The 25429-nt window shown below is 43.4% G+C and overlaps 1 protein-coding gene across 1 annotated transcript in view; it reads right to left on the minus strand.

The window, feature by feature from the left end:
- Window positions 1–4959: 4959 nt before the first annotated feature.
- The window catches only part of ADARB2 (adenosine deaminase, RNA specific B2 (inactive)), a 218290-nt gene continuing 197820 nt past the window's right edge, over window positions 4960–25429 (minus strand). The window contains exons 7-9 of the mRNA XM_019508177.1: window positions 24788–24969; window positions 14966–15144; window positions 4960–8752 (exon numbers count right to left, since the gene is read on the minus strand). Coding sequence (XP_019363722.1) covers window positions 8576–8752; window positions 14966–15144; window positions 24788–24969 — 538 coding nt within the window. The 3' untranslated portion in view covers window positions 4960–8575. The remainder of the gene's footprint in view (window positions 8753–14965; window positions 15145–24787; window positions 24970–25429) is intronic.

The raw sequence follows: 25429 nt of genomic DNA on the forward strand, positions 1-25429 counted from the left end.
ACTTGACTTAATGCCTGTTTTTGAGTAGGCAGCTGCTGCTGATGTGTCTGTGGTCTGACTGGGCAATGAGAGCTGCAGGAGAAGTGGAGGCAGCTGTCACACACATATGGCCCTCCTTTTCAGGAGACATGTAAGTGGGAAAATATTTAAATGGGGCTGGCAGGTGAACCTAATGCAGTGCTGTGTTGTTTCCCCCCACTCCCAGGATAAGCCATCTCTGTGGGCTATTGCAGGTCCTTTCTGGCCATGCCAGGGTAACATCTACAGTCTGTCACTGTACAAACTTCTCCACAAAGAAAGTGGAGATCAACATTCATGTGTAACTATGGGGCAGACCTCATAGCCCACCATGGCACAGAGGGATAGTTTATGAGGCAGCCTTCCCAACTGAGCTAACATGATGCATGAGCAGGTTCTCAAGAACATGGAAAAAAAGAAAAACGTGTATCCTGTGCTCACAAGATTGCCTGAACAGGCTGGGGTAGGATTCATAGATTGTAAGGGTCTGGAAGATCATCGGGTCCTGCCCCCTGCACTAGGCAAAAAAGACAACTGGGGTCAAGTGACCCCAGCAAGGTGACTATCCCGTCTCCTCTTGAAGATTTCCAAGGTAGGTGATTGCACCACTTCTGGAGGGAGCTTATTCCCCAGTCTGGACACCCTAACTGTAAAGAAGTTTTTCCTATGTTAAGCCTGAAATGGTCTTCCAGGAGTTTGTGGCCATTACTCCTGGAAGGAGTTAGAGGTGTTGAGAATGCGGTACTTGGAGGGTTTTCTCCCTCCCTATCTCCTGGTGGTAGGGACAGCAGCCCCTGCACCTGACATAATGGTATGGGAGACCTGAGGGCTTCATGCATGAGGCAGAGAGCCTAAGATAGGCTTGCACAGAAGGCAGCTTCCCTAACCCAAGGGAATGCCCTTGAGGGCTGACCTGAATCCACAGGGGCCCTGGCACTGAAGATATCTCCTGGGCTCTGACCCTTTAGGGCACATCTCTTCTCTGACGGCACCAGCCAGATGTTGAGTGTTTTGTGCTTTCATCTTACAAACAGTGGTTTGTAGGCACCCCTCTAACTTTCCTCCCCGGTCATAAGCCCTACCATGAGCTCCTCCGTCGTGGAAGCCATGGTCGCTCCAGTAGGCCAGAATGTACTGAAAGGCTTCCATTAGTGCTGTTGCATTAGTCCCCAGACTTGTGAGATGAGGGTTGCTCTGTGTGGATGTAGCTGGTGGGAGCAGCAAGGCCAATGCAGCAGATGGTGAGGAGGCACCAGGCCCAGACTTCACCCTACTCTGGTTGCCCTACCCTCCGTGGGATTTTCTGCTGCAGAAAGGACTGGGTCTGGCTTAGGAGTACTTATCTAGAGGCAACTTTTTTAAAATTGCGACATGACAGGGAGAACTTGTCTGTCTTACACAAAGATGGCCATACCCCTGCCTGCAGTTGCACCATTTTTTTTTTCTGCTGGCAGAGCCGTATTTGCCGTTTTGTGTTTATTTGGAATGGGGCTCAGTTGCTGTCCGAGTGATGTTTGAAATTACCCTTATAAATAATACGTTGCGCCTCAGCTGGCAGCTAGTCCTCTATTACTTCATAGTTCAGCCATACTTAGGATCGCAGGCTTCTGCATAACCAGTCGGTGGAACAGTTGTGCTCTGGTTCTGGTTCCACGGGCAAGCGTGGTAATGTGTGTACAGCCAGACACACATTATACAGGCCTCTCCTGTTCCTCCTCCTTTGCAGTTGAGTCCTTGTCTGGCTCTACCAGCTCCTTCTGGCCTTCTCTTCACTGTTGGGTCTCCTTCCTCTTCTACAGCCTCCCAACCCTGATTCCTAGGCTTTCTGTGGAGGCATTGTTTGGATCATTGTGGGGAATGGGTCTCCATCTGCAGCTTTCCCCACTCTCTTCCTGCCGTGCTGTCCTTCAGCATTCCTGAGTCCTATGCAAGATGATAATTTTGTATTTAGGTCCCTACAGTGTCAGCTGCCATAGAAGTCAATGTGGATCTAATCTAGTCCCATTTTCAAAAGTGACTTAGGACCATAATTCCCACAGATTTCTATGAAAATAAAATTCTTAGGAGCCCAAGTGACTTTTAAAAATAGGGTCTTATCATCTTATCTTTATGTCTGCTTGGCCATTCTGAATATAATATATATATGTATCCATCTGCATCTTGTGGTTCTTAGGTCCATAGCCTCTGAGCACTCTCTTGACAAAGGCGCAGGGTACTAGATTGTTACAGATGCAAGGGATATTTGTTCTGGGAAAGAATGGGAACCTTTTCTCTTAGGGGATAGACAAGATTTTAAATGGCCTAATGGAAGTAATTCAATATTATGTAGGGGGTTGATAAAATAGAACATAAACTACACTGATGATGGATTTAATTACCAGGAAAGCCAGACTGAAAGGAGTATTTGAGCAGAGCTATTTCACTGCAGGAAAGGTGGTGATTATTAATCCCCTTTCTCCAAGGCCACATTATTTATCTGGTAAACCTTGGAGTCGACAGGAGCTGTGTGCGTGTGTGTTGTGGATTGCAGGCATTTATTTGTTTGTTATAGGGCTCCAGCAAAAACACTGCTTGCCTGTTAAGGAAGCTGGCTTTTCTGTAACTTTGGATTTTCACCTGAACTTGTGTATCTGTGACCAAGCTGAAACCAACCAAAGTAATCGGGTTTAAGGGCTGCACAGTAGACACAGACGTAATGAATCAAAAGGCTTAAAAAGCTCTTATATTGCTATTTCATTCTTCAACATGCAAGCATGCTCATCAAGATTTAACTGCAACAGAAGGACTTATTTATTTTATTTGAGAAACAGGCACTTCACTGAAGCTCTCTATTAGACAATATATCACATTGTTCACATTTTATACCGTTGTTTGTCCTCCACGTACAGCTGGGGAAAAAATATATATATGTGCTTGCTTATGCTGCAGGGCACACCTGCAAAGTTTTAAATGTAGTTTTGGTATTTATCCTTTAAACTTAACAAGATTAAGTGCAGAATCAATCCATATAATTTACCCTAATGACTGCTTTGCTGTTGTTTTCAGAAGCCAAATTGTGTCACTGTAACTGCCACGGATGGGCCTTAGCAGTTAGTGTTGGAAAAGAAAATAGACTAGAATCAGTCTAAAATGAACACAGATGGAGTGAAAGTGCCTTTAGTGTGGAATAGTGAAAATGTACTGCTGTGTACGTATTCCAGTTCTGGTTAAAGTGAACCTATGCTGTGACAACCTGCTTTACATGTAGGCTCAAGTCCTATTTTACCCCAAAGGTACCTAAATGGCTTTTAGATGTTTAAGATCAATCCTATTCCACCCTGCTTGAGTCCCTCAAAAACTGTTAGTGCAAAAGGCAAGTATGTCCTCCTCCTCTTTGTTTTTTGTGGCTTAGTCTTAAGGCTAAGATGAAGATATGTTAACAAAGTTGACCCATTGATTAATCAGGCACTTGAGCTAGGTAGAACTGGATTACACTTTGGAGCCTACATGCTACTTAGGTGCCTTTGACATGATACAGAAGTTGGAGCATAGATTTTTATACTGGTATGATACCCTGCTGTAGATAGAATTATGGTGGTATAATGGCCCTTACACTGGCACTGCTTTTTTTTTCAATACAGGAATAAACTCTGCCTGTATAAACATTTTATACCCATATAATGTATTGTACCCATGGCAAGGATAGAATGGATGTAATGGATGTAAATCAGGCCTTAAACTTATAACCACTGAGAATTTTGACTCTTCTATTGCTCAAACAACATTCTGACCTCCCTAGGAGCTCGGTCTGGGCAAAGAGTTTGGAATTTGGTTCACAGTGACTTCGGATTATGAAAAATGCTTTGCTTTGGAAATGTTCAACTGTGTCCTTTATTCCTACCTGGCTGCCCAAAGGCACAAGTTGCAAGTTAAGGAAACATGGCCAGCAAAAAACCTACCTTAAAAAGAAAGAACAATGCATGTCAAAGGAACAGAGGCACAAAAGAAGTTAAATCATTTGCCCCTGGGGATTCTACATTTCTGTGATTTAAAAACGACCAACCCTTTTTCTGCCCCCAGATTTTGCAGGTGGGAAAGTAACTTCTTACCATCTTTTTAATATGCTAGATAGCACCCTGGAGCAAACCAGTAGCAAAGAGAAGGGTGGAAAATGTCTTTCTGAATAATATTATGTTTTTCATTATATGCAATCCAGCAATGGCCACTTTAGATGTGTGTGGGCAAATACGAGGGCTAACCTGCATGTCTTCAGAAGAAGTAAAAAAATCAAAATCCCACTTGAGCTCAGTAGTTCATTGAGCTAGTGTGATTGCAGCTTGCCATTTTCTGCAGCTCGCAGAAGGTAAGGTAGTGATGTGACCAGCAGCACTTTCAACTGAAAAAAACCCACTATGGAAGGAAAGTTAAGGGGAGTCCAATATAAGCAAGTTAAAGCAGAAAGAGCAAGCTGTGTTAGTCTGAAATCAGGCAGAAGACAGGGCAGGGTAGGGCAAGGATTCAGAGGAGCGTAAGTTTGTAGGCTACAGCCTTTTTATCCAATACAGTTAAAGCAAGTTAAGCATGAGCACACTCTTATTCAGATGTACAATGGTGCTAGTTTGCTGTAGATCAATCAATAGGAGGAAACTGATACTGATACAGCAAGTTCAGGGCACTCTAATCCTGAATGACAGCAGCCACATCATGTTTTAATGTGTTTTAACACATGTGCAGTGACTTCACACTCACAGCTGTTTCACCTTAACTTTCCAGAACATTTTCATTTAGAAGACCCAGGACACCATATTTTGTGTAGAGCTGTGATGACACACTCATGGGTAACAAATGCCCCCAAATGTCAGCTGAAGTGGTTGAACCTGAAGATGGACCCAGTTTATCCTTCTTCCCAGGATCACCTTTACCACATCACTATCCAAACAGAATCCATCATATGTGGTTCAGAAAGACAGTCTTCTCTTAGAAAAAGTGGATAGCTCCCATAAAGCTCTGGAAGTTGGATGGACATATCAAAGGGAGACTCTCTTGAAAATAGATACATTTATATCACTTCAATTCTGGGTCATAGAGAAAAATGGTCAACAAATAAACAATCAAGGAACAATTTTACTTGGTATTTTATTCACTTAACAGAAACATTCACTTATCAGATATCACTGAAGTGCAATTTACAGAACTTAGCAGCAAATTCACATGTGTAAATTCAGATTTTTGTTGTCCTTTTTCTTTTTACAAATATTACAAATGTACATCCATTAGTACAGTATTGCCATTCACTCATGCGTGTTATGTACATAATCTTCACCTAAGAATTACTATTTGAGCAAGTTTTCCTTTGCCTCAGGAAATGCTGAATTGAATGTTAGTCACTCGTGCTGATGGGATGTAATCCCATCACACTGTATCGATGTATATAGTGAGAAACAGTAGAAACCACAGGCCCAATTCAACCCTGGTACAAGCAGGTACAACTCCACTGTCTTCAATAGGATTGTCTTAGTCCCGCTTACAACAAGGCCCAAAGAGGGTCACAACTGCCTACGTTAGGTCTGGCTATTAAATCCAGGAATTTGTCTGTTTATTTCTTGCAACAAAGGATCGTTCAATCCACCACATTTTTCTTTTTTATTCTTAAAAACAACCAGATGCTGCATTTATTGTCCTCTTAGGTCTGCCACCAGCTCCTGTGGCTTTATGGATTTTTAGGGTTGGAATCATGCCAGAGCTGAATCTAGGTGGTATAACAAGGAGCTTTAATGTCTCTCCTGTGGCTAGGTTGGGCTAACGAGAGATGGAGCAGTTCAAGAAACAGTCCCTGATATCCCTCATGTAGAGGAAGCCAGAACAAGAGAGTCCCTGAATGCTTCATGCTGAGTGGCCAGAATCTCTTGCTGGTTGCTGGATTTCAGCACATCTAATGGTCTCCAATGTGTGAAAAACACACAGTGAACAGAGTGGGATAGGACAGAACTGCACCAGCTCGGGCGACCTTGGAGGGAAATTTGACCTTGGGATGCTAGAATTTTTCCCCAAGTTTTGCAGGGCTCAGGGAGCTAGGCATTTTCAGAGCATGCTCCCCTCCATGTCAGATGTACTTTTGGTGATGGGCAGGGCTCTGGTCCTGCCCTTGTCAGGGTGAGCTGCACCACTGGCATTGCAGGAAGGACCCGTCCTTGGGTTCCCCCTCGTCTAGGGATGGTACTTCAGGGTGGCCCTTATGCTGCCCATGTATGATGGGGAGGAAGTGACTTCTGTCCGCTCCCTACCTGCTCAAGGGGCAGCCACAATTCAGCCCTCTTCTTAAAAATCCCTACCCAGGCTGGTATCCTGCTCTCCTTCCAAAGTGGCTACCCGCTGCACTAACACAAGGGCCTGAGCTCACGCTCACTGATATCAGTGGGGATGTCTTCTATTGATACGAATGGGAGCTGGGGCCCAAGGCATATTCAAAAGTAACACGGCTGAATGTTTCCCGTTGGGAAGGAAAGTGTGGCTGTGCAGGGAATCCCCAGACAGTGCTGAAAATCAAATGTGAAGTTACCCTGGGCGAGATCATGTTAGCAAAGGGATTACCACAGAACAACTCCTTCCCCCTAAATGACTGAAACAACTTCAGGTTATTTAGTATTTCTAGTCTAAGGATTTTTTTTGGTGGTTAATATGGAATGTGTTATTTTGTTGAAAAGGTTTCCAGGAAGGGAGAGCTTTGTTTTACCTCATTTAAAACTTCTAGTTTATCACAATATTTTTTTTATACAAGACACTATAGATACATCTTGTAGTTTATAATCTAAAAATAAGATCTCATCAAAATACTGTAGCTATTCTATTGTGGGCATCAATAAACAATGTATTTACTGTATATGGCTCCAAACATGATAAACCTTATACAAAGAGCATCTTTCTTTATTGATAGGAACAGTTGCCTGTGTAAAGGAAATTACATGGAAAAATATGAGCCTTGTGTTTGTCTGAAAAGTAACTCAGCTTGACAGTTCTGAGAAAATACTAAGACAATTATCACAAATCATCAGTAGCATGTTATATACAGATTGAAAGAGAATCACAGGAATAAAAAGAAAACAGTAGTAATATACCCGCAAATCCTGCCACTTAAAACAAACAAACGAACAAAAGAAATATACAGTGTTAACTCGGTAGCGCGGTACAAGGCTGGCTCTGGACTTGGCCTATCAAGGCTTGGTTCTCTCATGACTATTTGTCCTGCGTTCTGATGAAGTTAAATCAGTCACAGATCAGAAAATGTGTGCCTTTTAATCCAAGTGATGAATCAATGATTTAACAGTGAAAACTTATTCTTTTTCTGCCTGAAAGCAATGCTTGTTTCAAGCCGCAAATAAATGTGTGGTAAATTTAATAATAATACTTCGTACTTATATAGAACCAGAAGCTGAAAAACCTTTAGTGCCATTGATTAGAAACTCGTTCTAGGTAGCAGTCCCATCTTTTGGGATGGTTTTGATAGACATATTTGCAGAGCAAGGTTAAGCTCAACATAAAAATGACAGATTCTGGCTTAACCGGTGGTTACAGCCAACTACTAATGCAGCTGTGTATCCCTTACAAGCTCCTTGTGATGCAGGTAAGTATTACTATCCACATTTGGTAAATGGAGAAATGGAGGCAGACACGGTATGGGCCAGATTTCAGAACTGGTCACTAATTTGGGGCATCTTAGTTTGTGGGTACCCAACACCAAAGTTTGGATTTTTCAGAAGTGCTGAGCACTCGCAGCTCCCAGTGACTTCCCTTAGGATTGCAGTCTTCAGTATCTCTGAAAAATGTATCTGGTTTGGGGTATCCAGAAAGATAAGCCACCTCAGGACATAATTGAAAATGTAGTACTAAGTGACACCTGAAGTTACAGGAGGAGTCAGTGTGAGCCAGGAGAAGAGAAGAGGAAGTCTCCACCCTCAGCGCTGTGTTTCAATCTAAACCTGGAAGGACAGTTCAAATTTTGTCTGTATCTTTGTAGACTAAAATACACTTTGTGAATCAAAGCAGCTGATGTTTGCAATGATTTTGGCTTGGGGGGTATACTTCTTCGTTTTGTGGATGAATATGCTTGGCCTGAAAGCCCCTGTCGCGCGGTGGGTCTGAAGGCTCTTTCATGTGTTCACTTACTAAAATGTTTTCCATCACTCTGTGATTTGTAAGGGAAAATCGACTCAATTTTGAGTCAGGTGCATGGCCTGCTAGCGTCTGAAATGCAGATGCTTCCTGGATAAATAATAGTCACATGTGCTATAAACAATGAACAGCAGCATCTTTGTGAGGATCATTTAATAGTCTGGGCATGAACATCCTTGTGCATGTTGTGCAGGGGATCAGGATGAAAAAGCAGTTCCTAACGTCAAGTTTAGTGCATTAATCAAACACATCCGATATTTATGTATTTCCAATACAGAATCAAAAGAAAATATTCTCATGAAGGTTTTTATTAAATATTGAACTGCATCAGTTCTGTCAGCTCACGCATCCTGCCTATGCTTCTCTCCAGCCGATCCGCTCTGGTCACGTAGCAAAGGTGTCGAATGATTTATAGAGTTAGTAGAAACTGATCTTGCTCTGGGGGCTTCTTCACCCAAGTGCCCAGACCTGCTTTCTGAAATGCTTTAAACAGCTGCTGCTTGACAGCCTGGTACGTTTGAGGCACCAGCTTTGCCTCACTGTACACTGATGGCATGTCTCCATGGCTTGGGACTCGTGTGCTCAGCTGCAGAACAAAAATCAGGGAAGGGGAAAAATAATAATAAAAAAAAAATCCGACCAACGAGCCAAAAGAAACAGGAGGCTTCAGTAGCTGTATAATCTTCCTGTCTACATTTCATAAGCAACAGATAAACTGTCTTTGGGCTTTGTGTGTTTGCTTTTGGTTTAGAACAACAAAACACTGAAGGGATAACCGCATGCAACACTGTTTCTCTCTCTCAGATTGTGGAGCAAATGGATGTAAAAAAAAATCTAAGCAGCTTTAACCCTCTTGAAGTGGGCACAGCCAGCAGCAAAAAGAAACCTGCAAATCACCAGGTATTGTGCAAAGAAAAAAAAAAATCTGTTTTTCAGTTACAGAGCTTTCTGGAGGGAAAAAATAGCCTTTCTGAGAAGCCTAAAAGAGGAGGATGTGCTTGGGGTTAGTAAAGGAAGCTGAGCAGTGCAGAGCTTTAGCCAGTCAAGCTAATGCCGAGAGACAATACGAGGAGAATCCCCCCCTTCCTTTAAATCTGTTCTAATAAGAAATGCTGTAAAACATGCATACGAAGGGGCAGTAATGAAGCTTCGGGGATTTGTGCCAGCACGTATAGCGGAGAGGCTGTCTTGTTGAAGGGGAGCATGGCTGGTGCTATACAACCGAATGTCTGAACTGAAACCTGGAGCGCCTGCCAGAAACTGTCTTGAGACAAAGACACATGTCTGCACTCCAATAATCACCCCGAGCACACACACCAGAAGAAAGCACCTTTTATTTTACAGAAGGACTAAATCAATGACCTTCTCTGACCTGCCAAAGTCTTAACACAGTCGAGCCAAAAGTGAGTCTTTGACATTATATGAAAGAAATCAGAGTCTGGAAAATGCCTTAGAGCAGACAGACAGGTGAAAGTCCAATGCTTACAAACTGGTGAAGTGACATCCTATCGGAAAAACCCCTTGGAGCACAACCCTGGTGAGTAAACAACCCTGTTTTCCTTCTGTCTGATATGTAAAGACATTGAGAGCCAGAGCTTCCTGGAGGGAGGCTGAAACGCCGCTGCGGCGAGCAGAACCCACTTGCATGGAAGCCTCTGGGCTCCTGGACTCACTTTAGTCAGGGGGCAGGAGGGTGACTGATATGCACCAGCGATGTGGAGGGTGGTGGGAGAGATGTGGCAGGTGTATGTTGGGCACAACCAGGAGTGAGGACACAATATGGTGTCAAATAGGAGCTCCCCTTGCTAGTCATAGGATCCAGAATCCCATCTGTTGACTTAAAGCAGGGACCCTTTCCAGAGCCTCTGGTGATTCAGTCCAAAATCGTTCCCACTGCAAATATCAATATTATTTTGTCCCCAACAGCCACCTTGCTCAGTAACAGGCTGATTTAATCCAAACTGTTCAGCCTCACTCTCTGGTGTAAACATGGTGCAGTTCAGGTCTCTCGTATTCATTGCTATAGTCCCTATATATATCATTCTATATATATCTATAGAATTATATATATATATATATATATATATAAAATTCACTGCTGTAGTCCCTATATATATAATTCTATGCTAAGAAGAATTTTTCCCAACTATTTGAGTTAGTCTAATAAAAGATATCGGATTTACCCAAAGAACCTTGTCTTGCCTATGTCCTTAGACCAACACAGCTACAACCTACACCCCTGCTATAGTCCCTGCGCTGGTCTGGGCTTCTCTGCCAGGTCCCAGCTGCCCCTGGTCTGGTCCTCACAGCAACCCCTGAGCTTCACCTTCCAGCAATGCTGCTCTCTGCTCCCTCTCTAGTGGCCACAGAAATGTTCAGTCAACTGTCCCCTCACCATGCAGGACGGGAAAGGCACTGAGCCATCACACTGTGCTGCCTTGCTCTGCCACCAGTCTAGGGCCTCCTTCCCCGTGGGCTCTTGCCGATTCTCCCAGGCAGCATAAAGCAGGCTTCCTGGAACCACACACTTGGGCTGCTCTTTGGACTTGTTTCCCAGCCTCGTGCTGGCTCTCAGCTGGCTGTATCCCTGTAGCAGCAGCTGCTCTCCCTGCACTATTTCTGCCCCAGTTGTCTCTTCTCACCCCAGGAAACTGTAGCAGAATTTTATTCCATTTCTCTGCCCAACTCCTGTTTATTGATGTCCCTGTGAAGCAGGGCAACAGGGTCAGGGCCATGTTTCACAGAGCTTCTGCTGTCTTGTGGAGTGGGAATTCACACCTATGCAGCAGGGCTTCACACCTCCATGCGGTGTGACTTATTCGTGTTCATTTAGCATTTGGTGAGCAGGGGAGGGTGAATGCAAACAAAGTGTATTGAACTAACCAAAAAGAAATAATTGGAGATGTTGCTAGAAGAAAAGGAGTGAACAAAATGATAGAAGGTAAAGTGCACAGTTCCCCCCACTCCTCTGCTATGTTGTGTCCAAGCCCTTGGGCTACCCGTGGCTGGCTGAGGTGCCAGTAGAAGGCCAAGTCAAAGTGAGGAATGCTGCTAAGCCTTCTCACGTGGTGCCAAATTGGTACAAATTAAATTAAAGTACTTTACTTATTGTCCCTGTCTTCTGTTCTGCACAGAATTGCAGTATTACAGAGCTATCCACCAGGAGGCAAGGAGGTTGAAGATACGTAAAAGATGCCTGGCTGTCACTGTCCCTTGCCTCCTTTCCTGGAATTTCTCAGTTTTTTGGATCCACCTCCCTTTTTCCTCTTTATAATTCTTAGTGATATTAGAAAAGTCAGAATGATGCCAAGAAGAGGGACAAGTTAGAATAATAGGAAAGTGGGGCTGGAAGGAACAAGTCACCTAGTTCACCCCCTGCTCAAGGCAGGGCCACCTCTGATTAAGCCATCCCAGCCAATTGTTTGTTTAACCTGCTCTGAAAAATGTACAGGGCTGGAGATTCAAACCCTTCTGGGTAATCTGTTCCAGTGCTTAATCAACCACTTGTTTGCCTGGCAATCTGACAGTGATTGTGCTGCTTCCTAAGACCGAAAGGAATCCTAGAGTTCACCTTTGATGGGCAAGGGAGTGTCTGAGAGAATCGTTCAAGGGGCGACTTGCTCACAGCTCTGTTGTCAAGAGCCACATGTTCAAACTCAGACCCCAAAATCACAAATCTTGATAATTTCTTTTTTAAAAAGTCACACTTTGGGCCTTTCTCCTAATACTGAAGCCTGTATAGAGAAACTGTTCTCAATTTGTCTGTGGCCATTTCAAGTTCCTTGTATTCGCACCTGGTGCTCTGCCTGCCTGCCTGCTGGCTATGCCAAAGATGACTTCACACACTCTCTCCTAACTCCTGGGAGTTCCAGTTTTTCTTCCAAGCCCTTCTTCTATATTCCCCCATAGTCCTGAAATCTGTCCTCAAATTCACTGGCTCTCCCATGCTCTTCTTTCCCTTAAATCTTCTTCATGTACCTGTGTACATCTCTCAGGTTCCATTTTATACCCTCTGATCAGCTCCTGTCACATCACTCTCTCCTGGTTGGAGAAAAATAGAGACAGCCATCTTTACTGAGGCCAGACTGGTTTCAGTCCACTTCAGGCAATGGGGGATGCTGATTAGGTTTCCTGGGGGGGCAACCAGATTATAGGAGCATGGTAGCCATTTTAACTAAGGCTAGCCTATCACAATAATCCCATTAAATATAAGTCCTACTAAGTTTAATGGAAGTGAAGAGTGCTCAGCACCTTGCCAGATCAGTTACTTACCTTGCAAGAAGCTGAGAAACCATTATAGGTATTTACATCTATTCCATTACAATCAAAACCAGAAACCAGTTTTTGTATACTGGCACTTGGGGCAGATTTCTCTTTCACCTAGTGCACAACTGGTTCTGAGTTACCCAATTTAAGTAAAGCAGTGATTCTGTTACCATCCTCGGGCACATAAATGCCCCAATCATAGGAACAGGGAGACATCTAAGTATCTTCAGAGGGCAATCCTATTCCTATAATGGGTGTGCCCAGAGTGGGGTTAATAGAATTATTACTACACTTTAATCAGGTAGCTCAGAGTTGGTCACAAGTTGTACTTTAATCATCAGCTGAGTGCAACGGAGTTCTGCCATCAGAATGGAGCACAGAAAACCACATACCTGTTTGACATGCCCTCAGTAACCAATCTGGAATATAGTGCCCTGGTTTTTATTGACTACCGTGAAAATGGTTCTGCTGTCAAGAATGATCAGGGTAGGCACTCTGCTTTGGTCTAGATCGCTTTAGTAAAGCTTGGGAGATTGTATTGGCTAAGTCTTTCTGTGCTCCAATTTGGGCCACAAAATGCCAACTCAGATGTGTATGGCTCACGAGGACTTCTCCTAGCTTTCAGCTAATACTGATGAGGAGTTAAGGGACTCCTTTGGAGGCTGTCAACATTAGACTTACCATGCTTACTCAAATATAAGATGAGTTTTTTCCCCTTCTCTTACATTCGTATACTGATTAAACAGTGTTAGGGACCTACCAAATACATGGCAGAAGTGGGGTGCATGGCATCTCCTTTAATCTTTCATGTTTCCCTGTATGTGCCCCCACCCTGCCGTTGATTGGCAGAGGGGTCCCACTGCTTCCCTCCTGATCAGTAGGGAAGTAAAAACCATGGTTTTAAACATGGCATGGTTTTTGCCTCCCTGCCAGTCAGCAACAAGCATTGGAGCCCTCAGCACCGATTCTTTTCCAAGTCATAGTTAGCCACTACATTGAATATATTTCAACTTCCTCCTCACTCCCTCAGCTGAGGTTTGCCTTTTTTCTCCCCATTTCTAATCATTCCTGTTTCTTCACCAGCCTCACGTGTCTGGCAAACATCACCAAATGGGACCCCAAAGGTTTACCCAGAATCCCTCTATTGCCCCCTCCGTCAGCCTGTCATGTATGATTAGTGTGTCCCTGCCCACCATGAGATGGATCCAGACCAGGCCTGTGCCTCATCTGCATACAAATTCTGGAGGATCCCAGGACTCCTAAGAAGAACACCTGGTTCCAGTTGTGAATGTGGGGCTAATTAATACATTGGTCCTTTGTGGGGGATATCTGGAATACATACACTTACTGAGCAGTGCTAGGGTGTGGGGTCACCATGGCTTGAAATGCTATTGTCTTCTGGGACCCAGCCCAATGGACTTTATGATATATCATGACACTTTTGGCTCTGGACTAATATCATGCAAGGTTTGTGCTATATATAAATAGGAACAAAAGTGCTGCTTAAAAGTGTTTATGGAATACCTGTGCTAAAAATTGCAGCAGTTTCCAAAAAAGGTAAAATGCACCAAATCTGGATGAAATAAGTCTGTGAATACCCATGACAATTTGCCTATATATAAATGACTACAGGCAAGTTAATTTCAGAGTCAGTGTTTTTCAGATTTGCCCACCTTTATATGTGCTCAGGGAGATCATGGTCTAACAACAAAGGGGAGAGGAGAGGCTGCAAGGGGAAGAAGTTGATGGGGCAGAGGTCAAGGGGGCCACCTGATCCCTTCCCCCCTATTTATTTTTCCTGATGTAGCAATGGGAAGGGGACAAATTCAAGGCAAACCTCCAATAATTAGATTCTGTACCTGAAAAATTGTAACAATTTATAATTTTCCATATATAGAATCAAACTATAGTAAAAGCCTCGGCAACTGGCACCTTACAAGCCGGCATGCTCTATTAACTGGCATGCCGACTTGTAAGGTAAATGCGAAACCCCCATGCTGAGCCCCCATGGCCTGGTGCAAAGCAGCCTGTGCTGACGAGCCCCCACAGCTCAGAGCACAGCAGGAGGTGCAGGGCCCGCCTCCCTGTCCCTCGGGGCCTGTGGGAGGGTCAGCGATGCAGCAGGAGGGGCAGTGACTCCCCGGACACGGTGGGAGAAGCGGCAGTCCAAACAGGTAAAGAAGCCTGTTTGGGCCTTTCAATTAACCGACATATTTTGTTATCCGGCACCCCCAGTTCCCCATGGGTGCCAGATAACAAAGCTTTTGCTGTATTGTGGGGTTGTCTCATACTCAGGGATGCCTTATATTTGAGTAAATATGGTAAATTGTTAAAGAAGTTTGCCTCTATGGAGCGCCCTGATGTAGAGTCAAATTTACAGTCTCTGTCTTCCCAGCTTGGGAGCAAGCAAGCAGAGATTTTAATTTGTCTTCCCAGTGGGGCCAAAATCCTAATACCAGGCTAGAAATGTGGCTGAAAAACTCTCAGTAGTGATGTCTTTGCCTGCAAGACAAAGTTAGTGTGTAAGGCCTACCTTTCCATAAAGCTTTGACCACCGAGCATAAAACATGCGTTTGCAGAGCCGTGAGGAACTCCCACAGTTCCTCTTTCCCGTTGTGGCATTAATAACCTCGAGGTCCGTGTTACCCACTATCCAGTTCACACTGAAGCTGGGAGATTTTCCTGGCTGTCGCACCTCAGCATTACTCACTCCTGTCAAGGCAGAAACAGAAGGCAGTTGAGCATTTATATTAATGGTCCCAAACTCTCCAAGTCAGGTAACATGCAATGGGCCTTTGTCTGCTAAGGCATGCAATATCTCTGTGCAGATTCACACCTATTGTGCACTGCACAAATTATTGTTATTATAACCTGTTTAATGTTGCCTCTTTGGACACCTTAGAAGTGGCAACACCAGATATTCCTTTGGATTCTTTAGGATTAGACTGGAGAAGGCAATTATATTGTAATGTACATTATTGGCAGCGGTGTTGGAGTGGCTGACAAACCTTTTCAGAGTGAGGATTTTCTCTAACAGGCAAAACCAAATTTTGAGAACTACTAAGTAGTTGTCCTGGTAAACAAAAGAGTGACTTGGGGCAAGCCTCCTCCTCCTTCTGTCTCCCCCTTGGATATATCTTAGGTGTTTTTTGTTCTCAGTGGATACCTTAAGTTAAGCACTTGTCTAGAAAGTAGTCCTCCTTTCCAGGACAATCCATGTCCCCACTCCCTACCTCTTTCCCATTCCCAGTGAACAACTACAAGGTTCCTTTCAACATCCTGGGAATGGGAGAGACCCTGTTCCCCTGAGCGCCTCCCGGAGTAACAAGGAATAACAGCCACAAGTTGACTGAGAGTAGGTTCAGGCTAGACATCAGGAGGCGCTACTTCACAGTCAGGGTGGCTAGGATCTGGAACCAGCTTCCAAGGGAAGCAGTGCTGGCTCCTACCTTAAGGGTATTTAAAAGGAGGCTTGATAACTACCTAGCTGGGGTCATATGAGCTTAACTTAGTGGGGTCATATGAACCCAGTATTCATTCCTTCCCAGGGCAGGGGGTCGGACTTGATGATCTGCTCAGGTCCCCTCCGACCCTACATCTATGAATCTATGAATCCCTAGAGCATCCCCTTCTTAATAACTGCTGATGCAGTCTGGGGAGGGTTTTGCTTTGTTTGTACTGGAGATCTTTGTGACCAAGCAGCACAAAAGGCATCCAAATGGCTTAGCTCTCTCCTTGTGATAACTGCTACATCTTGTTTTCTTGCATCTGGAGAGAGGAGAATCAGAAGGGTGCTGGGTGTATTTTACAGAACAGTATGAACAGCACGAAGTGAGCTTTGGATCATGATGTTCATTCATGACTTTTAGGTACCAGTTTTCAGATCTGACAGTGATCCTGGGGAAGGGATGGTAGTCTGAAGAAACTGAATATTTAGAAAACACATGGTCTTGGTGGTATGACTGGATTTGGTCATTGTCTCTTTTTTTTCAGGTACAGATAACACCAAACCCACAAACCTGGATGGAGAAGATTGTTTGACTGGGACCTGATCCACCAGGCAGGATTTGCCTTAATCACAGGCGTAGACTGGAGTCCTGGAATGACTCTGTCTCCACATTGTAGCTTAGATTATTAGCTTGGCATAACATATGAATGTCAAGTGAGAACTGAGGTGTAAACAATCATGCATTGTCTTTATACCATTTTGAAATCTTCGTTTATTATTCTTTGAAAAATGAAAGCAATTAATGATACTTTGAACTCCTATCTTACCACTGTTCATCCATTGCTCCCAGAGTGCTTTACAAAGAAGTAAAGGTACCTCTATCCAATTTGTTTTTGTAGATGAGAGACTGAGAAGCATGGAGATGAAAGCTAATATTTTCCAAAACTGTTCTTCATTTTGGGTTCTTGGCTTGAGACATGTAAGACCTGATTTTTAGCATCCCAAGAACTCCCACTGGCTTTAGTTGAAATAATGGATAGCCAATACTTCTGAAAAATCAGACCCAAGGTGTTTTGAGTTGAACATTATTCACTCCTATCAAGGGAGAAACAGAGAGAAGTTTCATAGAGTCACAGAGAAGTAGGGGCCTTGAGAGGTCATCTGGACCATCCCCTGCCTAAGGCAGGATCATCCCTATCCAAATCATCCTATACAAATCCATTATCTAACCTCTTAGCAAAAAAAGTGCAGTCAACCTTGACACAACACTATAACCTGCAACAGGTAAAGTAGGGGGACCACAGTGGCAAATGTCCTGCTGCTGTAAAGTTTGTTCTAGAGATCTGAGGAAGAGGGCCATACCCCCTGCTACAGAAGAAGGCAAAAACCCACACGGTCCATACCAATCTGACCAAGGGGTAAAATTCCTAAATTTGCTATGGTCTATGTTTTTTGCTGTGAAAAGTGGGAGAACTCCTGATCAGTGCCCAGTTTTGAAGATGCAGGGCTCATCAGTGTGCTCAGCAAGCCCCATGGGAGAGTGGAGAAGACAACTCACAATGGCATCCTAGCTACAGGACCACACTGCTAGCACAATACTATTGTTGGACTCCTCTTGTGTGAAAAGGCTTTGAGCACCTGTGCCACTGGGAGCAAGGCCAGCTCTGCCACTTAGGCAGCTCCCTGCCTACCACCTGTGTGCCCCTCTGTAGGATATGAATGAATGTCATAGAGAGCCGTTCACTCTCTACTCAAAATATTGTCCTACATTGCCTGCTTTACAGACAAAGAAGCTACAATAAAGGCCTATTGAACATGCAGAGGGAAAGAAATGAGGCATTAGAGAAAGAAATTGTGCAGCAAAAATGTTCCCACAAGACACAGATATTTGGTTTTGTGATTACGTGGCATAAGCAGCTTTAGAGAAATGGACAGGGGTGATGCAGAGGATCACAAAACATAGAGGAGTGACAAAGCTGCATGTTACAAAGTGTAGAGGAGTTAAGACAGAGTTACAGTCAATTCATGATTGCACACTAAAGTTGTAATAATGACATTCATGTCACATTAATACCAATTTCAGTTTTTTTCCCTGAGATGACTGATCAGTCTGCATCTAAAAATCCAGTTCACCAAGGCAACAGACTATACACTTCCTTTTGCTGAAATCCTGAGCGTTGGATAACTTCCCAATGTTATTCAAATACTTTTACACAGAACAAGATGCAAATAGATCAGAAACTGCTATTTGACACTTACGCACCAGTCCCTGTCAAGTTATCATCAAAAAGCTTAACAGACCGAGTGCCAACAATATAACAGCAAATGCTCAGACAGTTCCTGTCTAGCAAAAAGCTACAGGTCATAGAATCAACAACGATGCAGCAAACCCAGTGGCCAAAGGTAACAAAACATTTGAATCAGAGGGACAGGGGCTTTGCATGTGTGCATGACAATTAATCCCTTAAACCAAATAAATTACGTCTCAATGCCATGCAACCCATGGCCATACTAAGCTGTCACAGGAACACACACAAGTGAAAACCAAAACAATACATTGAAGCTCTTTGATGTCTAGATCATGATACGGCACAAGTGAAAAGAAAAGATAGAGGGAAAACCCATGACACTGATGGATAGCACACTAACCCAGTGGCTGCATGAAGGCAAGAACAGATTTCAATGAGTGTTTGTCAATTGTATGGGTGAAATTTAGACCTCAGCATCTGGATGTAGACATCACTTCATCACCTGGCCTGCCAGGTAACATTGAATAATAGGTGATGGTCAGATAAGTGACAGCACCCAATAGAGGTGAAACCTAGATCCTGATAGTATTATCACTCTCTGTATCCACTGAATAATTTGTTCCACACATGCAATGCCATGCAGTGATCAAAGGACACATATCCAGCAGTGTTATTTAGCTAACACATGGAAATATTTCAATGCCAATAATTCTTTTAATTCAGTAATTATCATCCCAGCTCCTCCAGTAGTGTTAGAGTATGGGCTGGCATGTAACTGCCATCCCAGGAGTCCTCCTCCAGAGGAATCCTAATTCAGAGAATGGCAATTCCTTCCTTTCTCCTCCTTTGCTCTTAGATGTAGTAATTTGCTATGGGCTTCTTACTGGGTGTTGAGAAGTCCTCTCCGCACCAGCCAAGACTCTGGGCGTTCCCTTCTATTCCTCCCAGCTTATCTGCCTGTTGGGTCAGAGGAACTCCAAGCACGGAGTTCCTATTCTCAACCCATCGGCCTGGTCCAAAATCCAAGGGTGGGAACATAATGGATTCTTACTACCTCTCATTCTTCTGCCTGAGCTTGTTTGTCAGGTGCAGGCTGCTGCTTTGATGGTAGATTTTAGCAAAGGACTTCTGCAGACCTGGGGAATCTGCTTCAGCATATCACCATTATGACTGAAATAACCTGGGACTACCTGTGCTGAATTAAAGCTGGGGCAACTACACTGGAGCCCTGGGAGCAGTAGAAATGTGTGTGAGTCCTTGCATTTCCATCTTCATTTATTTTATGGATATACATTGTTGCCAAACTCTAGCATTCTACAGACAATGATTCGAGAACTCCCAAAACACGAGTTTCTTTCAAAATACGTCAATTTTGTTTTTTTATATTTGCCTTCTGATTGCTGAGCCTTCAGGTTAGACTCAAGTCATGTTTGCAAGCTTTCCTCCACAAAGGTGAGGCCTAGAAAGTACTTTTTAAAAACAAACTGAGGTTCTCATGTAATCATCAGAATCCAAAGTGTGCAAGGGAAAACTCCAAATATCATGGGAATCCTGATAAAATCACGATTGGCCACACTGGCTCTGTTTTCTGATGATTACATCTTGGAGCTTTTTAAAAATGATTTTTCACATTATTCTTTTGAAATATTACAATTTTGATATTATTCAAATAAAATGACAAGAATTCAAGATACGTTTTCCCCCTCTCCACTGCACAAAGCACCCTGGTGGGGAAATGATCAATAGGAAACTGTAGGAATGGAAATTAAAAAAGAAAACATTTTCGAGCTCAAGCTTGATTGTTTTGGGATACAAAGTGGAAAATAAAATTGATAAGAGAATCTTTCATAATAGATTCAATCTTAAAAGAAAAGCAAACAAGCTGACAATAGGCCTAATGATGTTCTCAGGGGGCAAATCCACAGTTGCTCCAGTGAACTCAATGGATTTATATTAATTTGGAACTGGAGTAAGTGAAAGGAAAATCTGAGTATTGGTCAGACAGGGGGAGCAAGTATTTTGGTTTCCTCATTAGGTTCTTCACTGCCATCTTCATTTAAATGATCTACTTGATTACACTGATGAGATAACCAAAAAAGATTTGGCATAGGTATAATTCAAAGACACCTGTGCTTATAAATCCCTAATTCGTTTGATGTCTAATTGGAGTCCTAAAGGTAGAAGTTGTTGGGTTTGAGGTTGCCAGGGTTTGGGTTTCAGTGCATTCTGTGTTACTTTTCCTAGGCACCTGTTTCGTTAGCCATTTATTGCCACTCAGTATACTGGGGAGAGGTAGTTAGCTGCACATTGTCATTGAAACCTTTTGTTGAACTTAGTCTGTGCTGTGCAGGTATGAAGCACATAACACAAACCACAGCAACTAACCTTCATCAGGACTGTCACTGGTTCTGCAGTATTTCTGAGATCTGGCTGCCTAGGAGTCACGCGGCTGTATCAAACAATGTTTTTATGAACCAAAGCAATATAGATCAAATCATCTCAAGAGACAGGTTCCACCTGCTACTGCTCCTAGTCTAAAGGAAATTCACATACAGCAGAGACAGAGAGGTTTTTCCAAACAAAGACAACTCTCAGAGAAGGGAGAAATCAAGTATAATGCACAAGAAACATAAGGTTTTTCATAGGACATTTGTCCTTATTTGATGCAGTACTAACTTCCTAGAGAAATCTGATAATGCTTCACAGCAATAAATATATACTAGGGCGGAAAGGATTATAGGCAACAGCTAGTGCCCTGTCTTACTGCATTTATACTAGGTAGTCAGTCCACCCCAGCTATAGCTGTCCTCTGATTATTTTCCTTATTATCAGCTTATTATTTCTTATTACTTTGCAATTCATGGGGTTCTTTGAATACATCTAATTTCCACCGACTTTAATAAGAAATGGGCATCATTCTCATCTCACAATGGACTTATGACAATGAAATAAATGATGTATATGATATCAGAATTAAGAGCATTATATTCATAATAGGTCATATTCTTGCAGACGCTCATCACAAGGCATATGAACTATTTCAGCAAAACTGCCATTGGACTGATGGGGGCTCAGGCCAAGCCCAAGGTTGAGCTTCCTTCAGTCTGACACAATATATGGCACTCTGCATGGAAGTCATTGATAAACAGGACTGGTATATTTAGTGATGTAATGTCAAATAAAATAGCATAGAGATTCCTGGCATATTCACTTTTTACACTCTTGCATCTCTAACTCACTAGACTGAAGATTTATATGACAAATGTTTCAAAAAAGGGATGAGTAATTTCATCTGACCCTACAACACACATGTGAACTGTACTGACTGGATGTGCTCACAATGAACTGAAGCAGTGAATTTCCCCTGTAGCTAAACTATCACTTCCTCTGTCTTAGCAAAACTAAATTTGGCAAAAGGCACATGAAGAAAATAATATCTCAGCAAGAAGAATATGAACTAGATAAAGGATAAAAGTTTCAATAGCACCTAAGTGATTTGGGACCTTAATTGCTCCTCTGAAGTCAATGATACATAGCTATCCTGGCCACTAGCCTATATTTTACAGGCATCATCTTGGTAGTTCAGGGCATCTTAACATGTGCTCCAAGAGCTGCTCTAATTAAAGCACTTTTCAGCATCTTATGTTTTCAGCATCCCACATTTCAAATGGTGGCAGAGGCACTTTAACTAAAACTCATTCAATGAGCTTTAGTTACAGCACCCCTGCTGCCTTTTTGAAACATGGGGATGCTGAATATATGAGATGTGGAGGCTGCTGGAGCACACTAATTAGCGTGGTCTGGGAGACTTGATTAAGCAAATCTGCTCCGATGCACTGTAATTGCAGAGCATCAAAGCAACATCCCTGCATGTCTACAGGCACCCTCAGTGCCTTTTTAAACAACTGCAGTTGCCCAATATTCTGGGCACAAAATAAGGACCTGATTCTGTGAATTACTGAAGTCCCTCAATGCTCATTTACTTCAAATGGACACGGTGACCTCAGCCTGGGAGAAAATATTTCTGAGCAAGTATGGGCTAGGTTTGAGGAAGCTGAGCGGGGCCCGAGGAGCTTCTGAGTCTGGAAGGGGATGGTTTGGATTGGCAGAACTGAGTGCTGGGGAATGGGACTGGGTGAACTGGTGGAGTGGGTGTGAGAGACAGTAAGGGAGGTGGTAGAGCAGAAAGTACATTGGAATAGAGAGAAAACTGGACACAGAAGCAGAAACACTATCTTATTTCACCCTGCCTTGTGGCACAGTGGACCAGTTTTCACTCTTCAAGAGGACAGAGGTGAAAGCAGGAAAGTTATTTTTTGATTCCTACTTGTCCAAAATGATGTTATCTGCCACCAGAATACTTTCCTACAGCACCTTTACACTGCCCTATTCTATTCATGTTGAAATTATGATCAGCCTGAAGAAGAGACAATATGAGCTGGTTGAGACAAGATGATGGGGAAGAGAGGGACATAACAACCGCCAGTCCTGCTGCTTATTGTAGGCACCAGCCACCAGTGTACAGTGTTCACCTGGGGCTTTACCTCTCTCTCTGAAGCCTCAGGGACAGGATACTAGGATAAGTGGGCCATATGTATGATCCACTACCGCAGTTTCTATGCTCCTTCACATATTTCATTTCTGATGGTCCATAGCAGCTACTTTTGGGGCACTGCCTGGGTACAAACAAGACACCTACTTCCCACATGAGGAGTATGGGGAATAAAATACAAAGAAAGAACACAATCACCATATCATTTCAACCTATCTTGGGTCAGTATTATACCTTCCTGAAGGGCCTAAAATCTACTAACTTTCTTTCCACAATTTTCCTAGTGGAGTAGTTCATATCAGATTTTTCTTTTGTAAGGCTGTCTCCTTTATACTATAAGTAGTAATTTTTCCTGACCAGTGGATAGCCTGTATTCATTTTTTTGGTAACATATATACATTTTAACTTCTCGTTCTCTCCCCTTCCCCTGCCCCTGAAAAGAAACAAAATTGTTCACTTTAGAAAAATAGTTATATCTGCATCCAGGATGCTCTTGGAAGGAGTTCTGGTTTAGTAGTCAAAATTTGGGAGTACGACTACTGACAATTACTGCCTGGGGCAAGTTATTCTGGCCCAATTCCTCAAATCTATTCATATTAGGTACCTAGAGACTTTTGAGGATTTCAGCTTTAATCTCTCTGAGGCTCCATGTGCTTGACTGGAATCTTTTTCTCTCCTTTGCTACAGGCATCAGGGATTTTTTTATTTTCCCTACCTCAGAAGCACTGCTGATGGCCAGAGCGAACGCTGGGGATTTCAACTGGGGTATGGCAGAGACTTAAAAAAACCTTCTGGGACTTAAAAAAACCTAGAAGTTCATGGCTAGAGGTCCTTTCTCCACTCAGGAAAGACTAATCTACATTTGGGATCAGGAAGGAATTTTACTGCATGTTCAGACTGGCATGGACTATGAGGGTTTTTGTCTTCTTCTGTAGTGTGGGGCAGGCTTCTAGTCCTTGGATCTCTTGTATATATTTTAACAAACTACTTTCTGTCCTTGCAATGGCAGGACACTGGCAGTGCCTTCATCCCCCTGCTTTACCTGTAACAAGTTAAGGTGTTCTTGCTGCTTTTGGGTACTGTGCCTGGTAGTTCTGGATGAAGGTTGCTTCTGTATTTCTATGAATTGGTTAGACCAGGGATTGATGATTTTTTGCCCATGCAGGCCAGAGCTTGCAACCTGGTTGTCATGGCAGGCCATAAGCCTCCTCCTCACAGTGTGGCCAGCTGCTTGCACTCATCCTTGTTGCAGATGCCTGGCTCTTCTGCAGCAAGGAGGGCACAGATGCAGTGAAGCAGCAAGGTCCACAGTGGAGGAGAGCGGAGGAGGGAACGGATGGCACAATACAGCTCTGTGCCACCAGTTCTCCCATGCTGGATCAGACCTTTTTGTGCTGGCTTGAAGCTCTTTGTGGGATGGATTCAGCCCATGTGCTGTAGATTGACAACCCTGGGTTCAAAAACACTTGAGTTGGATAGTTAGGAATGATCCTGCCCTAACCAGGGGGCTGCACTAGATGACCTCCAGAGGTCCCTTCCAGGCCTACTTTTCTATGAGTCTGTGTAAGCTTGTGCCACTTATTCCTCATGACCATCACTCTCTAAGAATTTACTGCCAGGTCTTCCAAGGTACTGGGCAACATCCAGGGCTCAAACAAGAACTGAGGGTGCTCTGCATCTTGCTGGGGTCTCATTCTATGCCCAGTGAAGTCAGCCAAGACTTTGCCATTGTTTTCAATGAGCGCAGGGCAAGGCCTTTAATGCATACGTTCCAGTAACTCACCTAGTCAACAGGAAGGACAGCATCCCAGTTAAGCATCATGAGTAGCAACCAGCAGGCCTTTTCATTAGACATTACTGGGAGTAAATGGTTTGCCTCGGGGCCATCTCAAATTAGCTATACTATTCTTATTCCAGTATTATAGGGCGCAGTGTATTGTTACTCTTACTACAAAAAAGAGTTTAGATGCAGAGAAGCATACAGTTTAGGTGCAGGGAAGAACACTTGTGTGTAGAATTAATAAGAAGTCAACTTTCCTGTTGGTGCCTGGTACAATTAGTGATGGGAAAGGTGATCATTTGTCTTTCAAGCAGGTGTTTGCTTACCACTGAGGAGCAGGTGATTACGCCGGTATGAAGCTGGCAGCTGACCAATGCTTTCTATCCTATGGCTCATTACCCTGGAAAGGTGACCAGTGTGATAAAGGCTTCCCACAATAATGCTGTGCAAGTACGTGGGCTCGATGAAGTAACTGAGGAGAGCACCTTGCAATCCAAGAACGTTCCATCTGAAAAAGAAATTCAGCGGTGATAAAATATACGGGCGCAGAAAAAGCTGTGCAAGAGACTGTGAGGAAAAAATGGAAAGCAATGGGTGAAGATGTCTGTTCCCATATTTGATACTTTGATTCCAGAGACAAACATGTAGATCTTCTCACTGGTTAAGTCCCTTTACACTGCCTTGAACAGAGAGCTGAGGATTTCTCCGCTGGGGGAGACATTTTGCCTGGTATAGTATTCCTACCACTGGCAATGGGATGTACCATGGCATCTTGGAATAGAAAAGGACAGAAAGATGTAGCTATTTATTTTCTGCCAACCCTGGAACTAGCAAGGCCACAAAGTGAACTAGAACTATTCCCCTTTCCCTAATTCACTCACAAACTCAGTTCACGGGACCCAATGCTGCATTCCTCCAGTATTATGCTGGTGCATCCTCATTGCTTTAGGTGGTGGCGGGACAGTATA

This window comes from Gavialis gangeticus, unplaced genomic scaffold (assembly GCF_001723915.1).
Source record: "Gavialis gangeticus isolate Ggan-Ray unplaced genomic scaffold, GavGan_comp1, whole genome shotgun sequence".
In the NCBI taxonomy this organism is placed as follows: Eukaryota; Metazoa; Chordata; order Crocodylia; family Gavialidae; genus Gavialis; species Gavialis gangeticus.